The sequence below is a fragment of the Aethalodelphis obliquidens genome, unplaced genomic scaffold (assembly GCF_003676395.1).
Source record: "Aethalodelphis obliquidens isolate GAN/ISIS:26980383/991018 unplaced genomic scaffold, ASM367639v1 scaffold4, whole genome shotgun sequence".
Lineage (NCBI taxonomy): Eukaryota > Metazoa > Chordata > Mammalia > Artiodactyla > Delphinidae > Aethalodelphis > Aethalodelphis obliquidens.
In genome coordinates, this window is record NW_020837948.1 from 73,458,766 (window position 1) to 73,483,614 (window position 24,849).

General features: G+C 35.8%; 1 protein-coding gene across 2 annotated transcripts in view; it reads right to left on the bottom strand.

The window, feature by feature from the left end:
- Positions 1-24,849, bottom strand: part of MAP3K1 (mitogen-activated protein kinase kinase kinase 1) — an 87,340-nt gene that overhangs the window by 19,845 nt on the left and 42,646 nt on the right. For both annotated transcript variants that reach the window (XM_027101087.1, XM_027101088.1), the window contains 9 exons: positions 20,977-21,127; positions 20,125-20,325; positions 16,187-16,387; positions 15,645-15,761; positions 15,113-15,261; positions 5,679-5,800; positions 4,997-5,078; positions 4,699-4,882; positions 2,538-2,816 (listed from right to left, as the gene is read on the bottom strand). In XM_027101087.1, coding sequence (XP_026956888.1) covers positions 2,538-2,816; positions 4,699-4,882; positions 4,997-5,078; positions 5,679-5,800; positions 15,113-15,261; positions 15,645-15,761; positions 16,187-16,387; positions 20,125-20,325; positions 20,977-21,127 — 1,486 coding nt within the window. The remainder of the gene's footprint in view (positions 1-2,537; positions 2,817-4,698; positions 4,883-4,996; positions 5,079-5,678; positions 5,801-15,112; positions 15,262-15,644; positions 15,762-16,186; positions 16,388-20,124; positions 20,326-20,976; positions 21,128-24,849) is intronic.

Sequence of the window (24,849 nt, forward strand, 5' to 3'; positions counted from 1 at the left end):
GCCTCCTAGAGTAATGGAAATAAAAAAAAAATAAACAAATGGGACCTACTGAAACTTAAAAGCTTTTGCAAAGCAAAAGAAACTACAAACAAGACGAAAAGACAACCCTCAGAATGAGAGAAAATATTTGCAAATGAATCAATGGACAAAGGATTAATCTAGAAAATATATAAACAGCTCATGCAGCTCAATATTATAAAAACAAACAACCCAATCAACAAGTGGGCAGAAAACCTAAATGGACATTTCTCCAAAGAAGACATACAGATGGCCAAGAAGCACATGAAAAGCTGCTCAACATCACTAATTATTAGAGAAATGCAAATCAAAACTACAATGAGGTATCATCTCACACCAGTTAGAATGGGCATCATCAGAAAATCTACAAACAACAAATGCTGGAGAGGGTGTGTAGAAAAGGGAACCCTCTTGCACTGCTGGTGGGAATGTCAATTGATACAGCCACTATGGAGAACAGTATGGAGGTTCCTTAAAGAACAAATATAGAATTACCATGTGACCCAGCAATCCCACCACTGGGCATATACCCAGATAAAACCATTAATTCAAAAAGACACATGCACCCCAATGTTCACTGCAGCACTGTTTACAATAGCCAGGTCATGGAAGCAACCTAAATGCGCATTGACAGACGAATGGATAAAGAAAATGTGGTACATATACACAATGGAATATTACTCAGCCATAAAAAGGAACAAAATTGGGTCATTTGTAGAGATGTGGATGAATCTAGAAACTGTCATACAGAGTGAAGTCAGAAAGAGAAAAACAAATACCATATATTATCGTATATATGTGGAATCTAGAAAAATGGTACAGATGCACCGGTTTGCAGGGCAGAAATTGAGACACAGATATAGAGAAGAAATATATGGACACCAAGGGTGGAAAGTGGCAGGGGGGCGGGGTGGTGGTGGTGGTGGGATGAATTGGGAGATCGGGATTGACATGTTTACACTGATGTGGATAAAATTATAAAATTGATGACTAATAAGAACCTGCTGTAAAAATAAATAAACAAATAAAGCAGTGGTCCTGAACTGGGGGCAGTTTTGGCCCTCAGGGGACATTCAGCAATGCCTGGAGACATTATTGGTTGTTATGACTAACGGGAGGATAGGGTGGCCATTGGCATCTAGTGGGTATAGTCCAAGGATGCTACTAAACGTCCTATAATGCGTAAGACAGCACCCCTGCCCCCAACAGATAATTATGTGTCAATGTCAGTAAGTGCTGAGGTTGAGAAACCCTGTTGTAAAGATATATATACTCGTAATGGAGAAAGTCAAATTTTAGCATACAAAATTACAAACAGAACAGCCTCCTTGTCATTCCATCTCACTCATGAAAGACAACTTCTAACAGGTTAAACTAGAAAAACAACTCAGTAATCTATGTCATGGAATCCTCTTTTGTGAAAAGGTTTCTGAATTTCCATACAACGTTCATTAAAAATCAGTTCTTTTTTTTATATTTATTTATTTTATTTTTGGCTGTGTCAGGTCTTAGTTGCGGCGCGCGGGATCTTTCGTTGAGGCACGTGGGATCTTTCGTTGCAGTGCTCGGGTTTCTCTCTAGTTGTGGCATGTGGGTTTTCTCTCTCTAGCTGTGGTTCACGGGCTCCAGGGTGTGTCAGCTGTAGTTTGCAGCACATGGGCTCTCTTGTTGAGGCCTGTGAGCTCAGTAGTTGTGGCACGCAGGCTTAGTTGCCCCACGGCATATGGGCTCTTAGTTCCCTGACCAGGGATCAAACCTGTGTCCCCTACACTGCAAGGCGGATTCTTTACCACTGGACCACCAGGGAAGTCCCCCAAATCAGTTCTTCTTAATGTCTAATATCAAATTAATAAAAAATAAATGTCTAATATCAAATTTAAAAAAAATCAAAGTAACTCTGGTTACTTTGCTATCCCATAAAGAATCTTTAATTTGGTCATGTATAATGTAAGGCAAACGTGAAGGTATGAATAGCAAGCTATTGCTTTTTTTTTGGCTGCGTTGGGTCTTCATTGCTGTGTGTGGGCTTTCTCTAGTTGTGGCGAGCAGGGGCTTCATTGCAGTGGCTTCTCTTCTTGCAGGGCACAGGCTCTAGACACTCAGGCTCAGTAGTTGTGGCACGTAGGCTCAGCAGTTGTGGCTCGAGGGCTTAGCTGTTCTGCGGCATGTGGGATCTTCCCGGCCCAGGGATCGAACCCGTGTCCCCTGCATTGGTAGGTGATTCTTAACCACTGCGCCATGAGGGAAGTCCTACTATTGCTACTTTAGAGTAGAGGAAAGTAAACAGCATATAAGAAATCTTGACCAGGTTAAAACGAGTAAAATCCAAGTGAAGAGATTAAATGGAAGACTGCAATTTCCTGGGATTATGGAATAAAAAAAAATTTTGGATTTTCCAAAATTAAATTAGGTAAAGTAGTTTTACTGTATCTTAAAAATGATATCTGCCAACCGTCAAAAAAAAAAAAAAAAAACCCAAGAAACCCATAACGCTATGGTTGTAGAATAAAGCTACTTACTAAAGCAGCAACGTACACTTTGTAGACAGGGTCGGCACAGACCATTGACAAAACGTTGCAGCATGCCTCCACCACATCTCCTGAGACACTGGTCTGGGAAGACCCACTGGCAGCTCCAGCACTTGGGCTGCTCCCGCCGTTGCTCCCGGAATTTCCAGTGCTCTCCCCATTTGCCAACAGCAGAGCCCCACTAACATCATGGGAAAGACGTCTGAGAGCCATCTCTCTTACATTCCAGTTTCTAGAAAATAAGCAGCCAACGAGTTCCATTCCAAATACCTATAATCAGACAAACAAAATGAATTCAATGTGAAGAAAAACTGAAGTGTTTTGAATTAAGTATGATTTTGGGTTACTAAAGGAAAATTGGACATTTCTTAAGTCTTCACCATACTATACAATTTTCAACTGTGTCCGTAAGAACATACTCAAGTTTAACTGGTAATTAGCAAAACTCCTTAACATTTATTAGCTCAAGTAAAACTAAGAGTGAACACCATTAAATAATCAGATGGATATATATGCATTTCTGTACTCCGGCGCTTACCACAAAACAAAATAAACATATCTGTGAAGAACCTCAAATTTGTATTTGTGTTAAGGTAGTTTACAGAAAAAAAACTGAAGATTAAAAAAAGCCAAATCAAGAAAGGCACTGGGGCAGGTGTTCAAGAGATAAGAGTATTTCTCCTACCAATGATAGTAGTAAGTCAAAGGCTCTTATTTGGTTAATTAGAAAAAATATAATGAATGGAGTGGAAAAATCAAGACTAAAGAAAAACACTGTGTTCAAATCAGCAAAGGATAATGAAATACTTAAAGTGCATGTGATTATAGTCATCATTATCACATCTGCAAAGCCAGAGAATCCCTAAAGAAAAGAAAGGGTGCATGGTCTTGACATTATGGACCGGTTAGCCAAAAGTAAACTTAATATCTAAGATAATGTATCATTTGAAAAAGTTCTAAATATTAGGGATGAATAAACACATTTTTGGGGAAAATAAATCATGACTTTTTTATGTGTTCTGTTTTAAAGTGATAGTAAAGGAGAATAAATCAATTAGAGTATAGTGAATTTGTTGTATGCCTGGCACTGTTAAACAGCATATCAATAAGTCTTAATTATGTCTTATATGATATTCCTAATTTAAAAAACTAGGAATATATAGCCTAGGCCAACCTAAAGCTTAAGCAAAACAAACCTGAACCACTGCCTTGAAAAAATGGCATCCAATAGCTCAGTATCAAATTGAGAGTTTTCTTGAGGACTCATGAAGGGGCAGGTGAGGGCCTATGTTAAATACCATTAATGAACTAGATAAAATAAATAATATATTTATTAAGTTTGTAAATTTTATTAGATTCCTATTAGGCTGTTAACATGCTAAGAAAAGAATTCAAAATCTGCAGGACTATAATGGTCACAAAAAGAAAAAGGAGATAAATCCTTCTGATGTATAAGCTTAATGAGTTATTGTATCTGTTAATGAATTTAACAGAATTTACCAGATTATCAAAAACATTTTACTTCACTATAATCTGGAGATGTTGTCTGCTTTTGGATTCTACATATGGATTAAGCAGATAACAACAAAGAAAATCATTAGAATCCAACCAACCAACCGAAATTCCGATTAACTAAGGATGAAAAAGTATTTAAGCAGAAGAGAAAGTAAAGGAATGGAAACTGTCCTTACAAATAAAAATTACTAATACAAGGTAAATACCACATTCTTTTCTTACTCATCCACTCAGCAATTACTGAGTACCTAACATATGCCATGAGAATATGAATAGGAGAAACTGAGTTTAAATAGCAACAAATAAGAAAATGACAAATTCTTGGCAGGATTAAACATTGGAGCAACTTAGCATTAAATGGTTCTAGTGTCTATCCTTGAATAACCTTTTATGTCTGTTAGTTTAGAAAGATGTTTCTAGAGATGGGAGGTGAGATTACAAAGAAATTTTGAAGTTTAAGCTCTATAATAAGTGGCATAGTATTAACATCAAAGGTAAAATTAAAATTTTCAATGGAATACGAGTCATGATGGAGGCAAGCAAAAGTACTTTCTTAAATTATAAACAACTGGGGAGACAACTACATTAATTAGTCTATAAATGTTTCTTTGAGAAATGAAGAATCAGAACTACTTACCTGAATCCATGGCTCAGCTAAATCTTTATAAGCAGGAGGGATCTGCTGAGTTCCATAATGAGTAAGATTAAAATTGCTCTCTTGATTCCTTCGTTGTGATCCAGCCAAGGGATGCTGCTGTGTGGTTTGCTGCTGTGCAGCTCGCAGGGAAGAAGGGGAATCCACAGGGCTTGACAACTCGTGGCTAAATGAAAAATTAACAAAGCTTGCTAAAAATAATTAACAGATTTGAATAACACTTTGAGAGCATTTTTATTCTTTATTAAACATACCCAAATCATTAAGTCATAATTGTTACCTGTAGAAATCATGGGATCTCCACTTAGACCTACAAAGGGGACATATTAAAGGTTCTCTGTTTCTTCTACATTCTTCTGCCCCTGAAAAATTATGGAAAAAAACTTAGAAAAGTATAAATGTTTACCATTAAGTATTTATGTAATAATTGTTCACAATGGCTAGTATAGGATTTATATGGAAGGAACCTCAAAACGTTATATGTTTACCTAAACGCAGGCAAACACGGAAGGTTAAATTATTCTGATGCTTGTAATTGTTGCAAATGCTATTTTATTAAACATGCTATATATAACATGTACTTTGTTTACCGTTTTTCAAAACATTCTGCCCACTTGATAACCTGGTAATGTTATTCCAAAACTTGCTTTGGCGTTACCCTCTCTGGAAGGCCTGCCCAGACCTTCTTCCACCTCCTTCCCTCCATGTGCACCTTCCAGATCAGAACTGTTTCTAATTCTGTGCACCCCTTCCATTACCATGCGTCACACTTTATAACATTTCTTTGCTCATCCCTAAGAGATCCTAAACTCCTACTTGTTGAAAACTTCTTACAGGGCCTAGGTATACTTCTTTTCTTCTCTCACCAGTCTCGCTGAAGGCCACGTTAAAATCCTAAATAATATAGTTAGCTGATAGAGTAACCATGTTGAGTAAGCACAGAGAGAAAAAGAGCCACATACAAATTGACATGCAATGGTGGTGCAGCTTGTTCCTGCAGCCATCTTCACACACTGTAAGACTTTCTTCATCAAGCATGCCCAACAAGCAAATAGGACACATCTGTTCCTCTTCATCTTTTATACTATAAAGAAGGGGAAACAAAAGCATTAACCACAAAAGAACAGAATTAATGCCATATGCTAAAAACAATTGTGGCTTCTTTAGACTATGAAAAAATTAATTAGAAATTCTTGTTTAGGAGCGTCTTGTATATGAACTATTTGAGAAATATTTCTCTTATTCATATACAGTAATTTTGAATCAGACTCATACCACCACGTATTTATAGGTTGTGGATATGGTTTAACCTTTCCTTGCTATGAATATAATTCAATATATGAACTACAACCTTAGAGAAATATGTATCCCCCAAATTCTGTTATTGTACCTTTTGAATAAACAAACTGCTATAAGATTTGACTATGTACAAACATACTACATGCCAACAGTTTCAAGATTTCAAGTATTAGAAGGACTGTAGAACTCATCTATTCCACATCCTTAAGTATGAAGACCCATCTCAGACAATTTTGGTGCATGTATAGTCCAACTTTCCTAGAAACAAGTATGTCACATTTTTAATGCACACAACCTTTCAACTAGACTTCTAGGAAATAAAGAGACATAATAAAGATATATGTGTGAGAATGTTCACTGCAGAACTATTTAGCATAAGGAAAAAAATCAACCAAAGGAACATCAAAAGAAGGTTAAAAAAATGGTACACCCAGACACTATGAAGCCTTTGAAAAGGATCAGAGATCCATAAATGATGACAAAGAAAAATATCCATAATATACCATATGGTGAAAAAAAGCAGATAACCTGACAGAATTCAAACTTGTATAGAATGGTTCCATTTATGGCAAAATTGTAACTTTATTATGTGTATCTGAATTATACTGTATATATTTGACTATTCCTATTATATACAAAGTGAATATAAAATCAGTAAGAAAAATATTAACAACTCAACAGTGAAACAAGCAAAGAAGATAAAAAGGCAGTTGAAATAAAAAAGACCAATAGCCAATAAATGTGAAAACAGAAGTACAAAATACATGTTAAATTAATAAAGCTCTATCTTATTTTATTTCTCTTTGTGGGGGGAATGGGATAATCTGATTGACAAAAATTAAGTAGGTTGATAACGGCATAGGAAAACAGGCTCTCATATACACGAATGGTGGGAGTAAAAAAAACACTGAAATTTTTAGAAAGGAATTTGCTAGTATTTCTTAAAATACTAAATGTATATATCCATGACCTAAAAAAACCTGTTTTCTAGAATTCTATCCTTCAGAAATATTTTAAGTAAACAAAAAAATATAAAATTTATTGCATTTAATAGGCCAACAAAAAATTAGGTGTACTAAATGTCCATTAATTATGGCAATGGCAAAATATATTGTGTCACATCCATACAATCTTATATAGCTGAAGTAGTGTATATTGTTTGTATTGAGGAAAATGTTCTTGATATATAAAGTAAAAATTTTTTTTAATTTAAAAAGCAAGTTGCAGATCAAAATATATGTCATGACTATATTGCTTAACAATAGGAAAGATGAGAGAAGTATTGGGGTGTGCATGTGTCTGCATACCCAGAATGCAGAGAAGAGTTTTATATTCCTTGCTTTATATAATTTTAAAAGATGTATTAAAAACTGTTAACAGTAGTCATTTTGTGTGCAGCCGAGACTGGAGTGGGAGGAGGCTTGTTTCTATTTTACAGATTTTTGTTTGAACCTTCATGATGTGATGAACAGCTTGTAAAATCAATAACAATATTTCCATATATATGCTGTCTACAAGAGACCCACTTCAGACCTAGAGACACATACAGACTGAAAGCAAGGGGATGGAAAAAGATATTCCATGCAAATGGAAACGAAAAGAAAGCTGGAGTAGCAATTCTCATATCAGACAAAATAGACTTTAAAATAAAGACTATTAGAAGAGACAAAGAAGGGCACTACATAATGATCAAGGGATCGATCCAAGAAGAAGATATAACAGTTGTAAATATTTATGCACCCAACATTGGAGCACCTCAATACATAAGGCAAATACTAACAGCCAAAAAAGGGGAAATCGACAGTAACACATTCATAGTAGGGGACTTTAACACCCCACTTTCACCCATGGACAGATCATCCAAAATGAAAATAAATAAGGAAACACAAGCTTTAAATGACACATTAGACAAGATGGACTTAATTGATATTTATAGGACACTCCATCCAAAAACAACAGAATACACATTTTTCTCAAGTGCTCATGGAACATTCTCCAGGATAGACCATATCTTGGGTCACAAATCAAGCCTTGGTAAATTTAAGAAAATTGAAATTGTATCAAGTATCTTTTCCGACCACAACGCCATGAGACTAGATATCAATTACAGGAAAAGATCTGTAAAAAATACAAACACATGGAGGCTAAACAATACACTACTTAATAATGAAGTGATCACTGAAGAAATCAAAGAGGAAATAAACAAATACCTAGAAACAAAAGACAATGGAGACACAACGACCCAAAACCTACGGGATGCAGCAAAAGCAGTTCTAAGAAGGAAGTTTATAGCAATACAAGCTTAAGAAACAGGAAACATCTCGAATAAACAACCTAACCTTGCACCTAAAGCAATTAGAGAAAGAACAAAAAAAACCCAAAGTTAGCAGAAGGAAAGAAATCATAAAAATCAGATCAGAAATAAATGAAAAAGAAACGATAGCAAAGACCAATAAAACTAAAAGCTGGTTCTTTGAGAAGATAAACAAAATAGATAAACCATTAGCCAGACTCATCAAGAAAAAAAGGGAGAAGACTCAAATCAATAGAATTAGAAATGAAAAAGGAGAAGTAACAACTGACACTGCAGAAATACAAAAGATCATGAGAGATTACTACAAGCAACTCTATGCCAATAAAATGGACAACCTGGAAGAAATGGACAAATTCTTAGAAAGGCACAACCTGCCAAGACTGAATCAGGAAGAAATAGAAAATATGAACAGACCAATCACAAGCACTGAAATTGAAATCTTCCAACAAGCAAAGCCCAGGACCAGATGGCTTCACAGGAGAATTCTATCAAACATTTAGAGAAGAGCTAACACCTATCCTTCTCAAACTCTTCCAAAATATAGCAGAGGGAGGAACACTCCCAAATTCATTCTATGAGGCCACCATCACCTTGATACCAAAACCAAACAAGGATGTCACAAAGAAAGAAAACTACAGGCCAACATCACTGATGAACAAAGATGCAAAAATCCTCAACAAAATACTAGCAAACAGAATCCAACAGCACATTAAAAGGATCATACACCATGATCAAGTGGGGTTTATTCCAGGAATGAAAGGATTCTTCGATACACACAAATCAATCAATGTGATAAACCATATTAACAAATTGAAGGAGACAAAAGACCATATGATCATCTCAACAGATGCAGAGAAAGCTTTTGACAAAATTCAACACCCATTTATGATAAAAACCCTGCTGAAAGTAGGCATAGCGGGAACTTTCCTCAACATAATAAAGGCCATATATGACAAACCCACAGCCAACATCATCCTCAATGGTGAAACACTGAAAGCATTTCCACTAAGATCAGGAACAAGACAAGGTTGCCCACTCTCACCACTCTTATTCAACATAGTTTTGGAAGTATTAGCCACAGCAATCAGAGAAGAAAAGGAAATAAAAGGAATCCAAATCAGAAAAGAAGAAGTAAAGCTGTCACTGTTTGCAGATGACATGATACTATACATAGAGAATCCTAAAGATGCTACCAGAAAACCACTAGAGCTAATCAATGAATTTGGTAAAGTTGCAGGATACAAAATTAATGCACAGAAATCTCTGGCATTCCTATACACTAATGATGAAAAATCTGAAAGTGAAATCAAGAAAACCCATTTACCACTGCAACAAAAAGAATAAAATATCTAGGAATAAACCTACCTAAGGAGACAAAAGACCTGTATGCAGAAAATTATAAGACACTGATGAAAGAAATTAAACATGATACAAATAGATGGAGAGATATACCATGTTCTTGGATTGGAAGAATCAACATTGTGAAAATGACTCCACTACCCCAAGCAATCTACAGACTCAATGCAATCCCTATCAAACTACCACTGGCATTTTTCACAGAATGAGAACAAAAAATTTCACAATTTGTATGGAAACACAAAAGACCCCAAATAGCCAAAGCAATCTTGAGAACGAAAAACAGAGCTGGAGGACTCAGGCCCCCTGACTTCAGACTATACTACAAAGCTACAGTAGTCAAAACAGTATGGTACTGCACAAAAACAGAAAGATCAATGTAACAGGATAGAAAACACAGAGATAAACCCACGCACATATGGTCACCTTATCTTTGATAAAGGAGGCAGGAATGTACAGTGGAGAAAGGACAGCCTCTTCAATAAGTGGTGCTGGGAAAACTGAACAGGTACATGTAAAGTATGAGATTAGATCACTCCCTAACACCATACACAAAAATAAGCTCAAAATGGATTAAAGACCTAAATGTAAGGCCAGAAACTATCAAACTCTTAGAGGAAAACATAGGCAGAACACTCTATGACATAAATCACAGCAAGATCCTTTTTGACCCACCTCCTAGAGAAATGGAAATAAAAACAAAAATAAACAAATGGGACCTAATGAAACTTCAAAGCTTTTGCACAGCAAAGGAAACCATAAACAAGACCAAAAGACATCCCTCGGAATGGGAGAAAATATTTGCAAATGAAGCAACTGACAAAGGATTAATTTCCAAAATTTACAAGCAGCTCATGCAGCTCAATAACAAAAAAACAAACAACCGAATCCAAAAATGGGCAGAAGACCTAAACAGACATTTCTCCAAAGAAGATATAGAGACTGCCAACAAACACATGAAAGAATGCTCAACATAATTAATCATTAGAGAAATGCCAATCAAAACTACAATGAGATATCATCTCACACCAGTCAGAATGGCCATCATCAAAAAATCTAGAAACAATAAATGCTGGAGAGGGTGTGCAGAAAAGGGAACACTCTTGCACTGCTGGTGGGAATGTGAATTGGTACAGCCACTATGGAGAACAGTATGGAGGTTCCTTAAAAAACTACAAATAGAGCTACCATATGACCCAGCAATCCCACTACTGGGCATATACCCTGAGAAAACCATAATTCAAAAACAGTCATGTACCAAAATGTTCATTGCAGCTCTATTTACAATAGCCCAGAGGTGGAAACAACCTAAGTGCCCATCATCAGATGAATGGATAAAGAAGATGTGGCACATATACACAATGGAATATTACTCAGCCATAAAAAGAAACGAAATTGAGCTGTTTGTAATGAGGTGGATAGACCTAGAGTCTGTCATACAGAGTGAAGTAAGTCAGAAAGAGAAAGACAAATACCGTATGCTAACACATATATATGGAATTTAAGAAAAAAAAATTCATGAAGAACGTAGGGGTAAGACAGGAATAAAGACACAGACCTACTAGAGAACGGACTTGAGGATATGGGGAGGGGGAAGGGTGAGCTGTGACAAAGCGAGAGAGAGGCATGGACATATATACACTACCAAACGTAAGGTAGATAGCTACTGGGAAGCAGCTGCATAGCACAGGGAGATCAGCTCGGTGCTTTGTGACCGCCTGGAGGGGTGGGATAGGGAGGGTGGGAGGGAGGGAGACGCAAGAGGGAAGAGATATGGGAACATATGTATATGTATAACTGATTCACTTTGTTATAAAGCAGAAACTAACACACCATTGTAAAGCAATTATACCCCAATAAAGATGTTAGAAAAAGAAAAAAAATAAAATAACAATATTTCCATTACAACATAAAGACAAGATTCTGGGGTATTATAAGTAAGCTGCCCAAGATCACAGAACAGTTCGTGGCAAATCTATCATTTGGCTTTAACCTGAGGAGAATATCCCATAACCTACTTATCCCTACAAATTCGTGCTTCTACTAAGCTCAGGCTTTCCCCTGGGCTCAATATTACACTTCTACTATCTTAAGCTATAATTCCTGAAAAACAGGTCTGAGTGACTGACAGCAAATAACAGTTTCCCAAAAAACTTCCCTGAAAGCTGAACAAATATGTCATCAATGTCACGATGTGTGATTCCTGAGCTGAAGCACACTTACTAGTGTCTCTCCCTCCCATTTATCTATCCTGTCTCTCTATCTCTTTTCATAATTATGGAGCTATGAGGAGGCGGGAAAAGCTATTAAAATATGCATGTATTAATGACAAAAATTAACGAAACACTGCAGAAATGATTTACACAACAATCTAAAATAAAAATACTAATGGCAAAGATGACCCAAGATCAAATAATTTTTCAAATAATTACACCAAAATTAGCTTATTCAAAAGACTTAAATACAGGAAAAATAAAGTTCCACAATTTAGTCAAATTGTAAGTGCAACTTATTTCTTAAATGCTTTTCTGACTTAAAAATATTCCATTCTGGGGTATTTTCTGCCTTTTTTCCAAGTACATATTTTGTAAACATTATTCAGATCATTTATCTATATACATGTACAATTTCATGTTAAGAGATTTATCGTAAAAATTCTACTTAATAAACTCTTCAAGTGGTGGCATAATTTTTCATTGATTAGACAGATCCTAACTTCTTAAGCACCCACTTATTGCTGGACATTTGAGTTGTTTCCACATTTTAAGAAACCGTTAGAAACCTCTTTGTGCCCTCTTTTTTGACATTTCAGATTTTCTTTCTAGCAGTTTCTTCAGAAGTAAAATCACTTAAGTAGAGAGCAGGGATTAGTGAACTAAAGGGGGATCAAATTAGTCAACCTTCTGTAAGTAAAGATTTATTGGAACACAGCCACACCAATTCATTCACATATTGTCTACGGCTACTTCAGCTACAAGGGCAGAGCTGAATAGTTGTGACAGAGACCCAATGACCCTCAAAGCCCAAAGTATTTAAAGTATAAAAATGTCACCTGTCATAATACCACCCACTAATAACCATTAATTTTTTTATTCATTTCAATATTTATGTACCTATAATACCTTTTATATATAAAAAATGGGTTCATGCATGACAGTATTATAATCTGGATTTTATTTCATGCCACTCAGTATTCTTCAAAAGCATAATTCTAATGGCTGCATGAAATACTCATAATATAGGTATATTTTAATCATTCATTTGCTGGATATTTAAGTTGTTCCCAATTTTTCACCATAGTACTGTGAGAAACAGCCATATATGTAAGTCTTGTACATTTCTCAAATTAAAATTTTTTTCTTAAAAAAAAAATACATTTACTGGATCAATGACTATAAACGTTTTAAAAAGTCACATTTATTTTTTTCCAGAAAGGCTATACCACTACATACAGTAAAGCATCTTATAAGAACTGAACTGTCGCATTACAAAGGATCTACTAATTCTGTAAATAAATCTGATATATATATATTTTTTAAATGAGCATTTCCTTAGTTATTAGGTTGCCTGAACAGTTTTCATGTTTGTCAGCACCCTGAAATTGTTCTTTTGTGGAAATTCTCTTCACGTCCTTTGCCCATTTATGTCCTGGACCATAGGTTTCTGTTTGCAGCTTTTATTTCATTGGTAAGGTTTTGTTAATTATTTTTTATATGCATATTCAATCTGTCCCAATTCTGTTTTTCATTGTTTCTTATATACCATTTAAAATTAATATACTGCAATAAGATCTCCAGATAATTTTTTTTATTAATTTTAGTCTTAAAATATTTATTTTAGACATAAAAATTTGTGATTACATGTAACAGTAACCTACTTACCTACACAGTATAATCTTAGGAAGATTACAACTTCTTTGGTTTCCCCCCTTGGATACAAAAAATTCAAATGAATCAATAAAACCCCCAAATTATGGCCAGCCCATATTGAAAGGGTACTTTTTTTCATCTTAGAGAGAGAGACTTTCTATTTTAACTTTGGCCACCTGGTTTTAAGCAGTTATTATTTTTTTCCAAAATAAAAAGCTACAGAAATATCAATCAAAAGGAGAAAGGCTCTAGAAGTTTGGGTAAGGAAGCTTGAGAAGTAAAGCTAATTTTTTCATTTATTTAGAAGAGATAACAGGTAAGAGAAAGAGCCCTGAACTAGAAATCAGGATACTCAGGTTCCAGTTCTGCCTTTGTTCAAATGACCTCTTCTGGCTTTATTTATCACTGAACCATGTAAACTGGAAAATCTCTAATGTCCAAAAAAACTCATAAAATTCTCATTCTAAAATCAATTCATTTAATATAAAATAATAAAATTCAAACATTTACTTTTTCCATAGATGAAAAAACTTCTCTCTCAATTCTTTACTTCATCATGCCCTTGTCCTGATATCATCACTTTCTATTCCTCATGAATTTTGAAGTAGTTACAATACTTAAAAGATTGATGGGATGAGAATGAGACTTAAAAGCACTTACACCAGTGCTTCTCAGACTGAGGTTCCTGGGAACACACAGGGGGTGCCCTCCTAAGAGAAGCAGCACTCCTTTCTGGAGTAATTTTTAAGAACCTCATTTTTTCATTAAAGCAATAAAGAAATCTTGGAAAAGAAAGAAAACTGACATGACTTTTTATGATAATACTCTTAATTTTTTCACACCTGTCATATTGGGCTACATCTCAGATCCTTCATGAGTATTCTTATCAGCAACTAAGCAATGGGAAAGTTTGAGAAGCACTGCAGATTTTAATTAACAACTATGATTAACAACTACTGTATCTCTTAATTACAGCTTATTAGTCTCTTTGTTCAGAAGAGCCTGCTTATGTTCTCACATGTAAAATAGGCTGTAATGAGGATTCCCTGAGAGTATCTATATGAGAGAAGTACTGATGTCATGAAATTTAAACATCCTATATTTGAAAGTGATTCTGGATAACCACTTTGCCTTGTACATAATTTATTTATATCAAAAAATTATAGACATATTCTTTATATAGTGCCTCAGGTTCATTATCTGCAAAAGTGATAAAGCCTACCTAATGAGACCAACATATAAGGTGTTTGGCACAAAGTAATGATTGATAAACAGTAGCCACTTTTTTTATACCTGCCACCTGATTTTTCTTGTGAAATGGACATTTATTATATTCTGATATTTAAGGTGCCGTTTTCAACACTGTAGTTTTCAGGACAAAATATCCAAATATATATAGATGACCTTTACTATTTTTTACCCTTGATTTTACCTTGAAAGCCAAGATTCAATAATTATATCATTTTAGAGCAACTTAATAAGTATATATATAAAAATTATCCCTAAAATTAAAAAGTAACACTGGATTAATGCTTTTAATTCCTTAAAAAGTACTAACCTGTTTTCTGAACTAGATGTAGAAGTGCTAGATGATGACAATGTATGAGAATTTGACATGCGTGAAACAAACTTCTGGATGGTGTTACGAGATGGAGCTTTGATCCTTGAGCTACGCCTACTGTGATATTTCTGGAACAAACTCTCAACCTAACATTGAAAAAAGACAGTAACAATGACATTTGTGCCATAATATACATATGAAGAGTTCTAGAGATTGAATTATTTGCCTTTTATTTTCTAAGTTTTTCACAAAGCCAATTTAAGGGCTTCAAAAATAAGAATACATATAGCTTACTAAAGGATAGTATTTTTACAGCAGGTCAGTGTTTACTTTTTTTTAGTCTAGAAGAAAAAACTAATTAGTCAATAGACTATAAGAGAACTATTTACAAACATCAAGTAATCCTTACATACCTTCACACCTTTAAAATGACCACTGTCTATTTAAATTTAAAGCTCACGGAAAAATGTCAGGAATATCATAAAAATCTGTTGACAATTTTACTATAAAGCATTTATTAAAAAATTACCTCAAAATTCTTTAAAGTTTTCCTCCATAACATTGGGTCTGAAGGTTCTAGCTGAAACACTCGGAGCATAACAAATAGTAGATGAATACAAAATGTTCCACGCCCACAGCTGCAGTTCTAAAGAGTTTAAAAAAAACACAAACCTATAGTTTAATAAATCTGTGTTCTATTAGAACTCCTAAGTTGATCACTTTTAAATATTTCCAAGTTTATTATACTAAACTTTCTATAATTTTCTTCATTATCCTTATATAATAAGATATATAAGGATACGCAAGAAAAGCCTACAGCTATCTCCATGAATTAATCTCTTATTTTTGGTTTCTTAAAAAGACCAAATTTGTATTCTGAAGTACATTAAATCATAGTAAAACACTTCATAAACACATTAAGTAAAAGTGTTTATTAGTTCCCAAAATATAATTTGAATTCTCTTTAGTTTTACTAAAGAGAATTACACAACTGATCTAAATTTAAGAATGTTACAGTGCATAGAGTTAGTACCACATCCTAATAAAAAGTAAAATGGTGACAATTCCTACCTGAGGCCCAATAAACACCCGGTATTTATTGTCTGGGCTGTCTCCTCCAATCAGGAAGGAGTTGGGCCCTATTTGCTGCAGTAAGTACAGCCTGGCCCGCATCACTTTGTTTACACGGCGGTTTGTTTCCTCAGGGCTGTATGGTGAGAAGCCATCTGGTGAAGGGGCTCTTCGAGGTGGCGTGATTCTCCCGCTCTGAAACTTCACAACATTTAAAAATTAGGGGACTCCCCCGGTGGCACAGTGGTTAAGAATCCACCTGCCAATGCAGGGGACACGGGTTCGAGCCCTGGTCTGGGAAGATCCCACATGCCGCAGAGCAACTAAGCCCGTGCACCACAACTACTGAGCCTGAGCTCTAGAGCTCGCGAGCCACAACTACTGAGCCCACGTGCCACAACTACTGAAGCCAACGCGCCTAAAGCCTGTGCTCCGTAACGAGAAGCCACCGCAATGAGAGGCCTGCGCACCACAAAGAAGAGTAACTCCCGCTGGCCGCAACTAGAGAAAACCCACACACAGCAACAAAGACCCAATGCAGCCAAAAATAAAATAAAATAAATAAATTTTTTAAAAAATTAAGAAATGCTTTAAAAAAATAAAAATTAGGTAAATCACTCACTTCTCCATTAGAAAAAAGTTACCTAAAAAAGGTCATAGCCGACACCATTTTCATATTCTGAAAAAATGCCTAATATATAATATGATGGGACAAAATGTATTTTGCAAATGCATTTGTTTGATATACTCGTTATGAGTAAACTTCTAAAATCTGTCATCCCTGTAACTAATAATAAATCTTTGGCCTAGAGAGACAACCATGTGGTAATTTTACGAATTACCACATAAGTACTTGACTTCTTTGAAAAGTATTATGTAAATCAAAATAAAAAGCACAGAAAATTCGCCTTATAAGCAGGTAAAATGATTTGTTTCTAGTGATAAAAATTAAGCATCCAATTTCCTGGTTTCCACTTAAGGGATTACTAAATACTCTTTTGTGACTGGTAATTTACAAACAGCTCCATGGAATTCCCCCCACAGTACACTCTGTAGAGAACTAGTGGCAAGTGACTCTTCCCAGATTAAGACATCTCACTGGAGGCTGATAAAAACTCTCCTGTGGTGAGGGTGATATATGTCGCTCTCACTCCACTTCACTGATTCCCCTAGAACTTGGTCTTTCCATCAGTGCCCTCTGGAAATTCTAGTTCTTTTTGATGCCTAACTAAATAGTTAAAAGGTAATAAAAGTTGGCGAGAAAACAAAGCAATTGGAAGCCTCATACAGTGCTGGTGGGAATGTAAAATGGTGTAGTAAAATGGTGTAGCTGCTTTGTGAAACATATGATCTAGCAATCCCACTCCTAGGTATATACCCAAGAAAAATGAAAAGATATGTCCACACAAAACTGTGTACAGAAATGTTCACAGTAGCATTATTCATAATAGCCAGAAGTGGAAACAAAATGCCCATCAACTGATAAGTGAATAAACAAAATATGTATATCCATACAATAGAATATTATTCTACAATTAAAAATGAATGGAGTTATACCACGGATGAACCTTGAAAACATGATGCGAAGTGCAAAAAACCAGTCACAAAAGACCATACATATTATATGATTCCATTTATATAAAATGTCCAGAATAGGCAAATTATATATAGTCAGAAAGTAGATTAGTGGTTGCCTAGGGCTGGGGAGAGACTGCTAATTAGCCTGGGGTTTCTTGTTGGGGTGGTGAAAGTGTTTTAAAATTTATTGTAGTGATGGCTACAACTATGTGAATATACCAAAACTCAATGAACAGTACAATTTAAACAGGTGAATTGTACATTATATGAATTATATCTTAATAAAACCATTTTTTAACAGGCAATTACTAAAAAGTAAAACAAAACCAAAAACAAGTACACATGCATCTGCTATTGGACTTGCTAAGTATTCAGACTATGGATATTCTCAAAGATGTGCAAAATGATGTATGCATAAAAAATATTTTTGCACCATTGTTTTTAGTAATGGAAGTTAAGAAGGAATATAAATGTCCATTAGGATGTAGTTCACCAAATAAGCCATGATTTATCCCGATAATGAAATATTAGGTAGCTGTTATAAAGAATGAGGAAGTAACTTTGTCTAGCACATATCCCAAAATAGGTGTAGGGGGAGGGGAGACACAATTCTGTATTTACTTGTGGTAGACTTTTACTTTGAATGGCCCCCATGAACGACACCTCCCAGTATTTACACCCTTCTGTAGTCCTCTACCACGTGGATTCTGGATTTGGGCATGTAACCGGCTTTGGGTAATAAGGCATTAGTAAACATGATGCAAGTGGTGGCTTGATAAGAGCTTCCACGCTGAGATTTGCCCTCTTGAATCATATTTTTTTTTTTTTTGGACTTAGAAATTTATTGTCTCATAGTTTCAGAGGCTTGAAGTCCAAGATCAAGGTGCTGGCAGGGTTGGTTCCTTCTGAGGGCTGTGAGAGAGAATCTGTTCCTTGTGCTCTCCTAGCTTGAAACACTTGTTGCAACCCAATTTCCATACTGTAAGAAAGAGATGCCAACAGCCCCCAACTGTTCGAGGTGAAGCACCAGATATGTGAGTGAAGAAGCAGTCTTGGATATTCCAGCTTCTGCAGATGCCATGGGGAGCAGACATAAGCCACTCCTGCTGAGCCCTGCCCAATTTGTAGATTCTTGAGCTAATAAGATCCTGTTTTGAGCAGCTAATTTAAAGGTGTGTCCACATAAAGCCAATAAATACTATTGAGAATTTTGGGCTTTACTGTAAAAATTTTTACTTAAAATTTACTTTTTGAAGTATTTATATGCTTTAACAACCTCGGATGTGAGGAAAACCAAATCTCCCATTGTGGTCACTATATCTCAGTCATTTTGCCATTCACTCATTTGTTCTTCAAGGTTAGAATGTTTAACTTGCTTTCTGCCAGTGGAAGTCTGTCTGTCTCTCTCAGAGGGATTAGCACCTATCTTTTTATAAGTCTCTTTGATGTCTGGCTCAATACAGAAGACACCTACATTCTCATCTATGCTTCTGCATTCAATCTGCTGTGATAACGGTGTTTTGGTTAAAGTACATGAAGAAAATCTGGCCTCACACAGATATGTATTTGGAAAATCCTTTTCAAATAATGATGAATATTCTTCTTTGATACTACATCAAAGGAGTGGTTTCCTTAAAGGAGGCTGTAATGTGGAATCTGAAACCACATAAACAAACTTTTCCTACTGTTACATTAAATCTCGACGGTTTATTTTATATACTTGGAATGGATCATTTACTAAAGAATGATTTTGTTTCATCATTCACTGGTCATATGGAAAATTCTGGTTCACTAAGTTATGCAGATCTTCTAAAAAGTTCATACATTTCATTGTGCAATATACAAAAAAAAAAATCACGTTTGATAATATCACTGGCCTATAGAAAAGTCTAAGTATTGGGAAGCTTTCAAGCTTACAGTGGTGGATATGAGTTTTCCAAAACTCTTAATTTTTGCTTGAAATCTCAAATTTTACCACTAGTGAAGAAACATATCAGTTGTTTTCCTTGAAGTGAGTCTTACTTAATTCTTCTTAAGGAAAATGTTTGCCAAATACCCAAGTGAAGAATACAGTTTCTACAGTCATAGCTTTAATTCAGGCAAATTCACCAGCAGTTTTACCCACCACTGTAAATGTTAATGCAGTAAAAGAGGCAAATAACATCTCAGTTTTATTACAAAATTAGTTTTGACCTAATGGACCCACAGGAAGCATCTCAGGGCAGGTTCCCCCAAGCAAGGGTCTGTGGGCCATACTTTGGGAATTGTTGCTCTAACAGACGGCTAGCCAATCTTTTCTGTGTTATAAATAAGTTTAAAGATTGTAGAAACTTAACATATTTGCTAAATCATCAACTTACAGGCACCGGGGAAACTTTTTTTCTCCTTACTCCTGGAGATTCAGATTTCACTGTGCGGCCTGATGGGGAGCTGCCAGGGGAAGGACTGCGTCGGCCTTTGGGAGCTGAGGAAGCAGCGCTTGCGTGGCCTTCTCCTTGAGACTCAGCTGCCAAGGTATTAATTTCAGATCCATCTCCTTTAATAGGGATTGGTTTTACCACCTAAATTAAAATGCCAATATTTTTATTAGTTAAAAAATTAAAAAAATAAGTAAATTTGAACATCAGACTAAGGCATGAGCTCAGCGAGTTTTTTATTATGCAGTATTATACAAATACAACAGACAATATATCAGCTTCTCTTTATTATTACTTTAAGCCATAAATGAAGACTATTTTTTACCCACACAGATTTTAGTCATTTAGGCTTTATCAACTAAATGTTGATAATACATAATACATTTTAAAATGTTGTCATACATGATTTTAGAAGATTTGGAATTAAGATCCTTAGATCCTACCTTAGAGATAAAACATCAAAATAAAATTGGAAAAATTGCTTTTCTTTTTTAAGTACAATGGAAATCTCTAATTAAAGGATTTTAGATACTAACATTAGAGGGCAGTGTTGCTTTAAGCATTACCTCTCCCACTCAACCAAAGGGTTAGTTCTTAGAACAGTTTAAGTTGCTTAATGAGAATAGTTTTAGCTATGTTTTGTTCAATTGTCTAGAAAATATCAAGGCAAATAAAACCACTGCATATAAAATGAAGAAGGAAAAAAAAAAGCTTACAAAAGGATCTATTTATGCTTAATTTTTCATTTCCTCCTATGCTTTCTTCCTTATTAGCAGGTAACCCACAGTCACTCACCACAGGGCCTCTCCTGTTTCTCCTTTCCAGCCATTCGTGCTTCCAGGCTGGCATACAGGTTGCCTTCAGTTTCTCCCTGATCATTCGTTCTTCTGGGCGATCGTCCATCTTGTGCAACCCCTTGAGAGTTTCTTTATTCTCCATCTCACGACTAAAATGGAAGGAGAATGAGATTTATATATGAAAAAAAATTTCCAAGAACAATACGGTTCTATTTCATACTTTCAATGGACATGTAACTAAAAAGATAACTGTTAAAACCCCTAAATGATTTAAGCAAGATATGAAAATACCATTGTGAATCACATTATATTGTTGAAATTATAACATGGATAGTGTTGAATGTTGCCTGATAACATGAGTTCAATAATATTAGCCTTTAAAAAGAAAGGTTCTGGGCTTCCCTGGTGGCGCAGTGGTTAAGAATCCACCTGCCAATGCAGGGGACACGGGTTCGAGCCCTGGTCTGGGAAGATCCCACATGCCGCAGAGCAACTAATCCCGTGCGCCACAACTACTGAGCCTGCACTCTAGAGCCCGCGAGCCACAACTACTGAGCCTGCATGCTACAACTACTGAAGCCCGTGTGCCTACAGCCCGTGCTCTGCAACAAGCACCACAATGAGAAGCCCACGCACCACAACGAAGAGTAGCCCCCGCTTACCACAACTAGAGAAAGCCTGCACACAGCAATGAAGACCCAACACAGCCATAAATAAATAAATAAATTTATAAAAAAAAAAAAAGAAAGGTTCTATTTAGAAGGTGCAGGCTTACTAGTAATATTACTGCAGACCTTTGTTTCTAGGTAGTTAATAAAAAGCATCCTAAGACATTAAGCATTGCATTAACAAATACATTCATGAAAACTGCACTGTTTCTAATTACACCATTCTAACATACTCAAGTATATAACAGACAAATATTTAGAAGAGTATTTTACTACTATTTATCCCAGAATTCCAACAATTTAAGTCAATATAGATAAAATCTGGTGGATATGCTCATTTGCTGAAATCAGCTAAATATTTAATAAGCTAGGTGAAACCTAACCACATCTTCTGTGATCCCACAATATTTTTTCAACACCTCAATGATTAAATTTGTTTTCTCAGAACATGATATAGTACTTGGGGTACTCCATATATAAATAGTAAAAATTACCTGGTACAAACATTTTGACCTTTACTCCATAATATATTGTGGAGTTACCATAATAAAATAACCTGCAGGCTGGTAACTTTTGAGAACTATTTCTACAAAGCCTAATAGGTAAAACATCCACTAACTTCAAAATACACTCATATCCATACATGGATATATGCAACACACAATATATACAGCCATGAGTTTTAAAACTGGTTCATAAGGAAAGAGTTAAAGCAACTGCATTCTGGGAGAAGTAACAATTTTAAAAATACTAAGCTAACTTCAGTAACTATTTTGGAAATTCTGTAGAGCTACAGAATAGTTATTTCTTTACACTGATAGGAAAAGGAAATACTCAAGGAAATACCAGAGATGATAACTGCAAGCTTACCAAAAAGTCAAATTTAAACTCCTCTAGGAATTTTCCAGCTAATCATAAATATAAAGCAGCAGTATTTGCAAAGAACCAGAAAAAAAAAACAACCCAAAGAACAAGACCAAAAAAACCTACTTAAAACTAAATATGCACTAGAAAGGAAGTAACAGTTAACTGGTTTTACTTAAGCATCAACACTGTGAGGGGAGTGAAAACCAGTATGTTAAATACCTCTGTGCCAGAGACTGGCCTAGATATTTTTAAGTAATGCAAAGAACACTAACATTTGAAACTTGCAAAGGGGCATTAAGACCGTATAGTAAAATATTTCCACCACACAGGTACAAAAACTGTCACAAAGAAAGAGGTAATGTGGGAGGGAGGGAGGGAAGGAGGGAGGGAAGAAGGAAGGGAGGGAAGGAGGGAGGAAGTTGATTTTATTATTTACTTAAATAATAAAACACTTAAGTGTTTGGCTGTTATTCCTTCCCTAAATATATCATGAAGTGTAAATGTTAGGGGTGGTCAGAGGAATAGGGAGGGACGAGAGGCTAAGGAAGGAAGGGAGGAAAGGGAAGGGGGAAAGTAAGGGAGAGGGAAAGAAGGCGGGGAGGGTAGAGACAGAGCAATACTCTCTCAAAAATTCATCCTGCTCAGTCAGTACTTACCCAGGGAAGCTCAGATTTATAGGCAATCAAATTCATGGGCTGACTGCATACTACAAATTCACTTACAACTCTGGTTTGAAAAGCACTTTCCCCCCTGTAACAATGTTGCAAGGCATGGCTTAGGTTCCCAGGCTAGTAAGTCCCGTTGTAGAACTGCAGTGCATTTTTACACCAGATGGTGCAGCACTCCCTGACAAAGATGCTTATCTTCCCCTGGTCCTAGATGTCTCTCCTCCCCCAAATTTGTTTTATGAGCATCTCTTCTCAATTCTGTATTTTCAGTGTCTTTTCCCTAGTACCCGCTCAAACACACAGAGAACTCTCCTTATCTAAACAAATCTTCCTGGATGATGTGGCTTCCTTAAAGTCAGTATGATTTTCCTCTTTCCTTTCCACTTGTTTTCAAAATACTATCATCTTTCCAACCAATTTCTTATTATAAATAATAGAGGATAAACATACTAGTAGCTCAACTTCTGCACACATCTAAGATTATTTCTTTAGAATAAATGCCCTGAAGTGGAACTGCTGGGTCCAAATGTACACAAAATTAAGCCTTCAGGTAATACTGACAAATTATTTTCAAGAAAACATCTTCCATTCAAAACACCCAGGCCAAGTTGCCAACTTAGTTGGTCTGAACTAGCAACAGCTTCTTCACTTTGAATCTTACTCCAATCCAGGCTTCACAGAGCAGCCAAGGTCAGCTCCCCCATTAAAACCCTCTGGTGGCTTCCCCCGGGCTTAGACTAAAATCCAGAATGTTATGGCCTGTGAGGCCCTGCATCACCCAGTCTTACCTCAACTGAAGTCACCCGGACCGCCCACCCCCTTCTGTTGTTTCTTTCACTGACTGGCTCCAACATCTTTCCTGCTCGGGTTTTTTGCACAGGCTGTTTCTTACTTGTCTACTTTTTACCTTGTTCATTTCTACCCACTCTTTGGCTTTTCTTCAACTCCTTACAGACCTTCCCAATCTCAAATTAGGAATCTCGAGTTCCACTCTTTCACAGCTCTGTACTTTTGCTTTAAAGTGCTCATTGCAATTTGCAAACCTATAAACCACCCCCTCCCCAAAATGTAAGCTCCACAAAGGGAGGGCACGTTTCATCCATGGCTATACAACCATCTAACAATGTTGGCTTACAGTAGGTATTAAAATAAATATTAAATGATCATTTACTAACATCTTTGGCAGCTGTAAGGATCTTCCTAGTTTTAAAATTTAATGATTACTCATGTTAATCTTTTTACAGTTCTGTATTTAATTAAGACTCAGTTTGTAATTTAGATCTTATTCAGTAGAACAATATTTATTGTTCCTAAATTGATCTGCAAATATAAACCTAAGTGTTTTTTCTAATGTCTTCATAAGTAATAACTATATATCATTAATTCTAAAATGTGTATTTTTTCACATTGGAAAAAAAAAAATTTACCCCGCCTAAGGAAGGCAGCTAGGACCCTCAGCATGTCTTCCTGGAGCCCCGGCTCTTCCAAGTCTGCCATGGGGGCACCTGGTCCCCGGCCCCATTGTCATCTCCAATAAACTTGTATAAACTTTCCTTTCTTAGTTCAACTTTCCCATGCCTGTGCCTCACATTTTAATATCTCTGAAATCTGAATGCCTCTTAGAATCAAATGCTGTTACAATTTAATGGACAGGGTTTTAAAAATTTC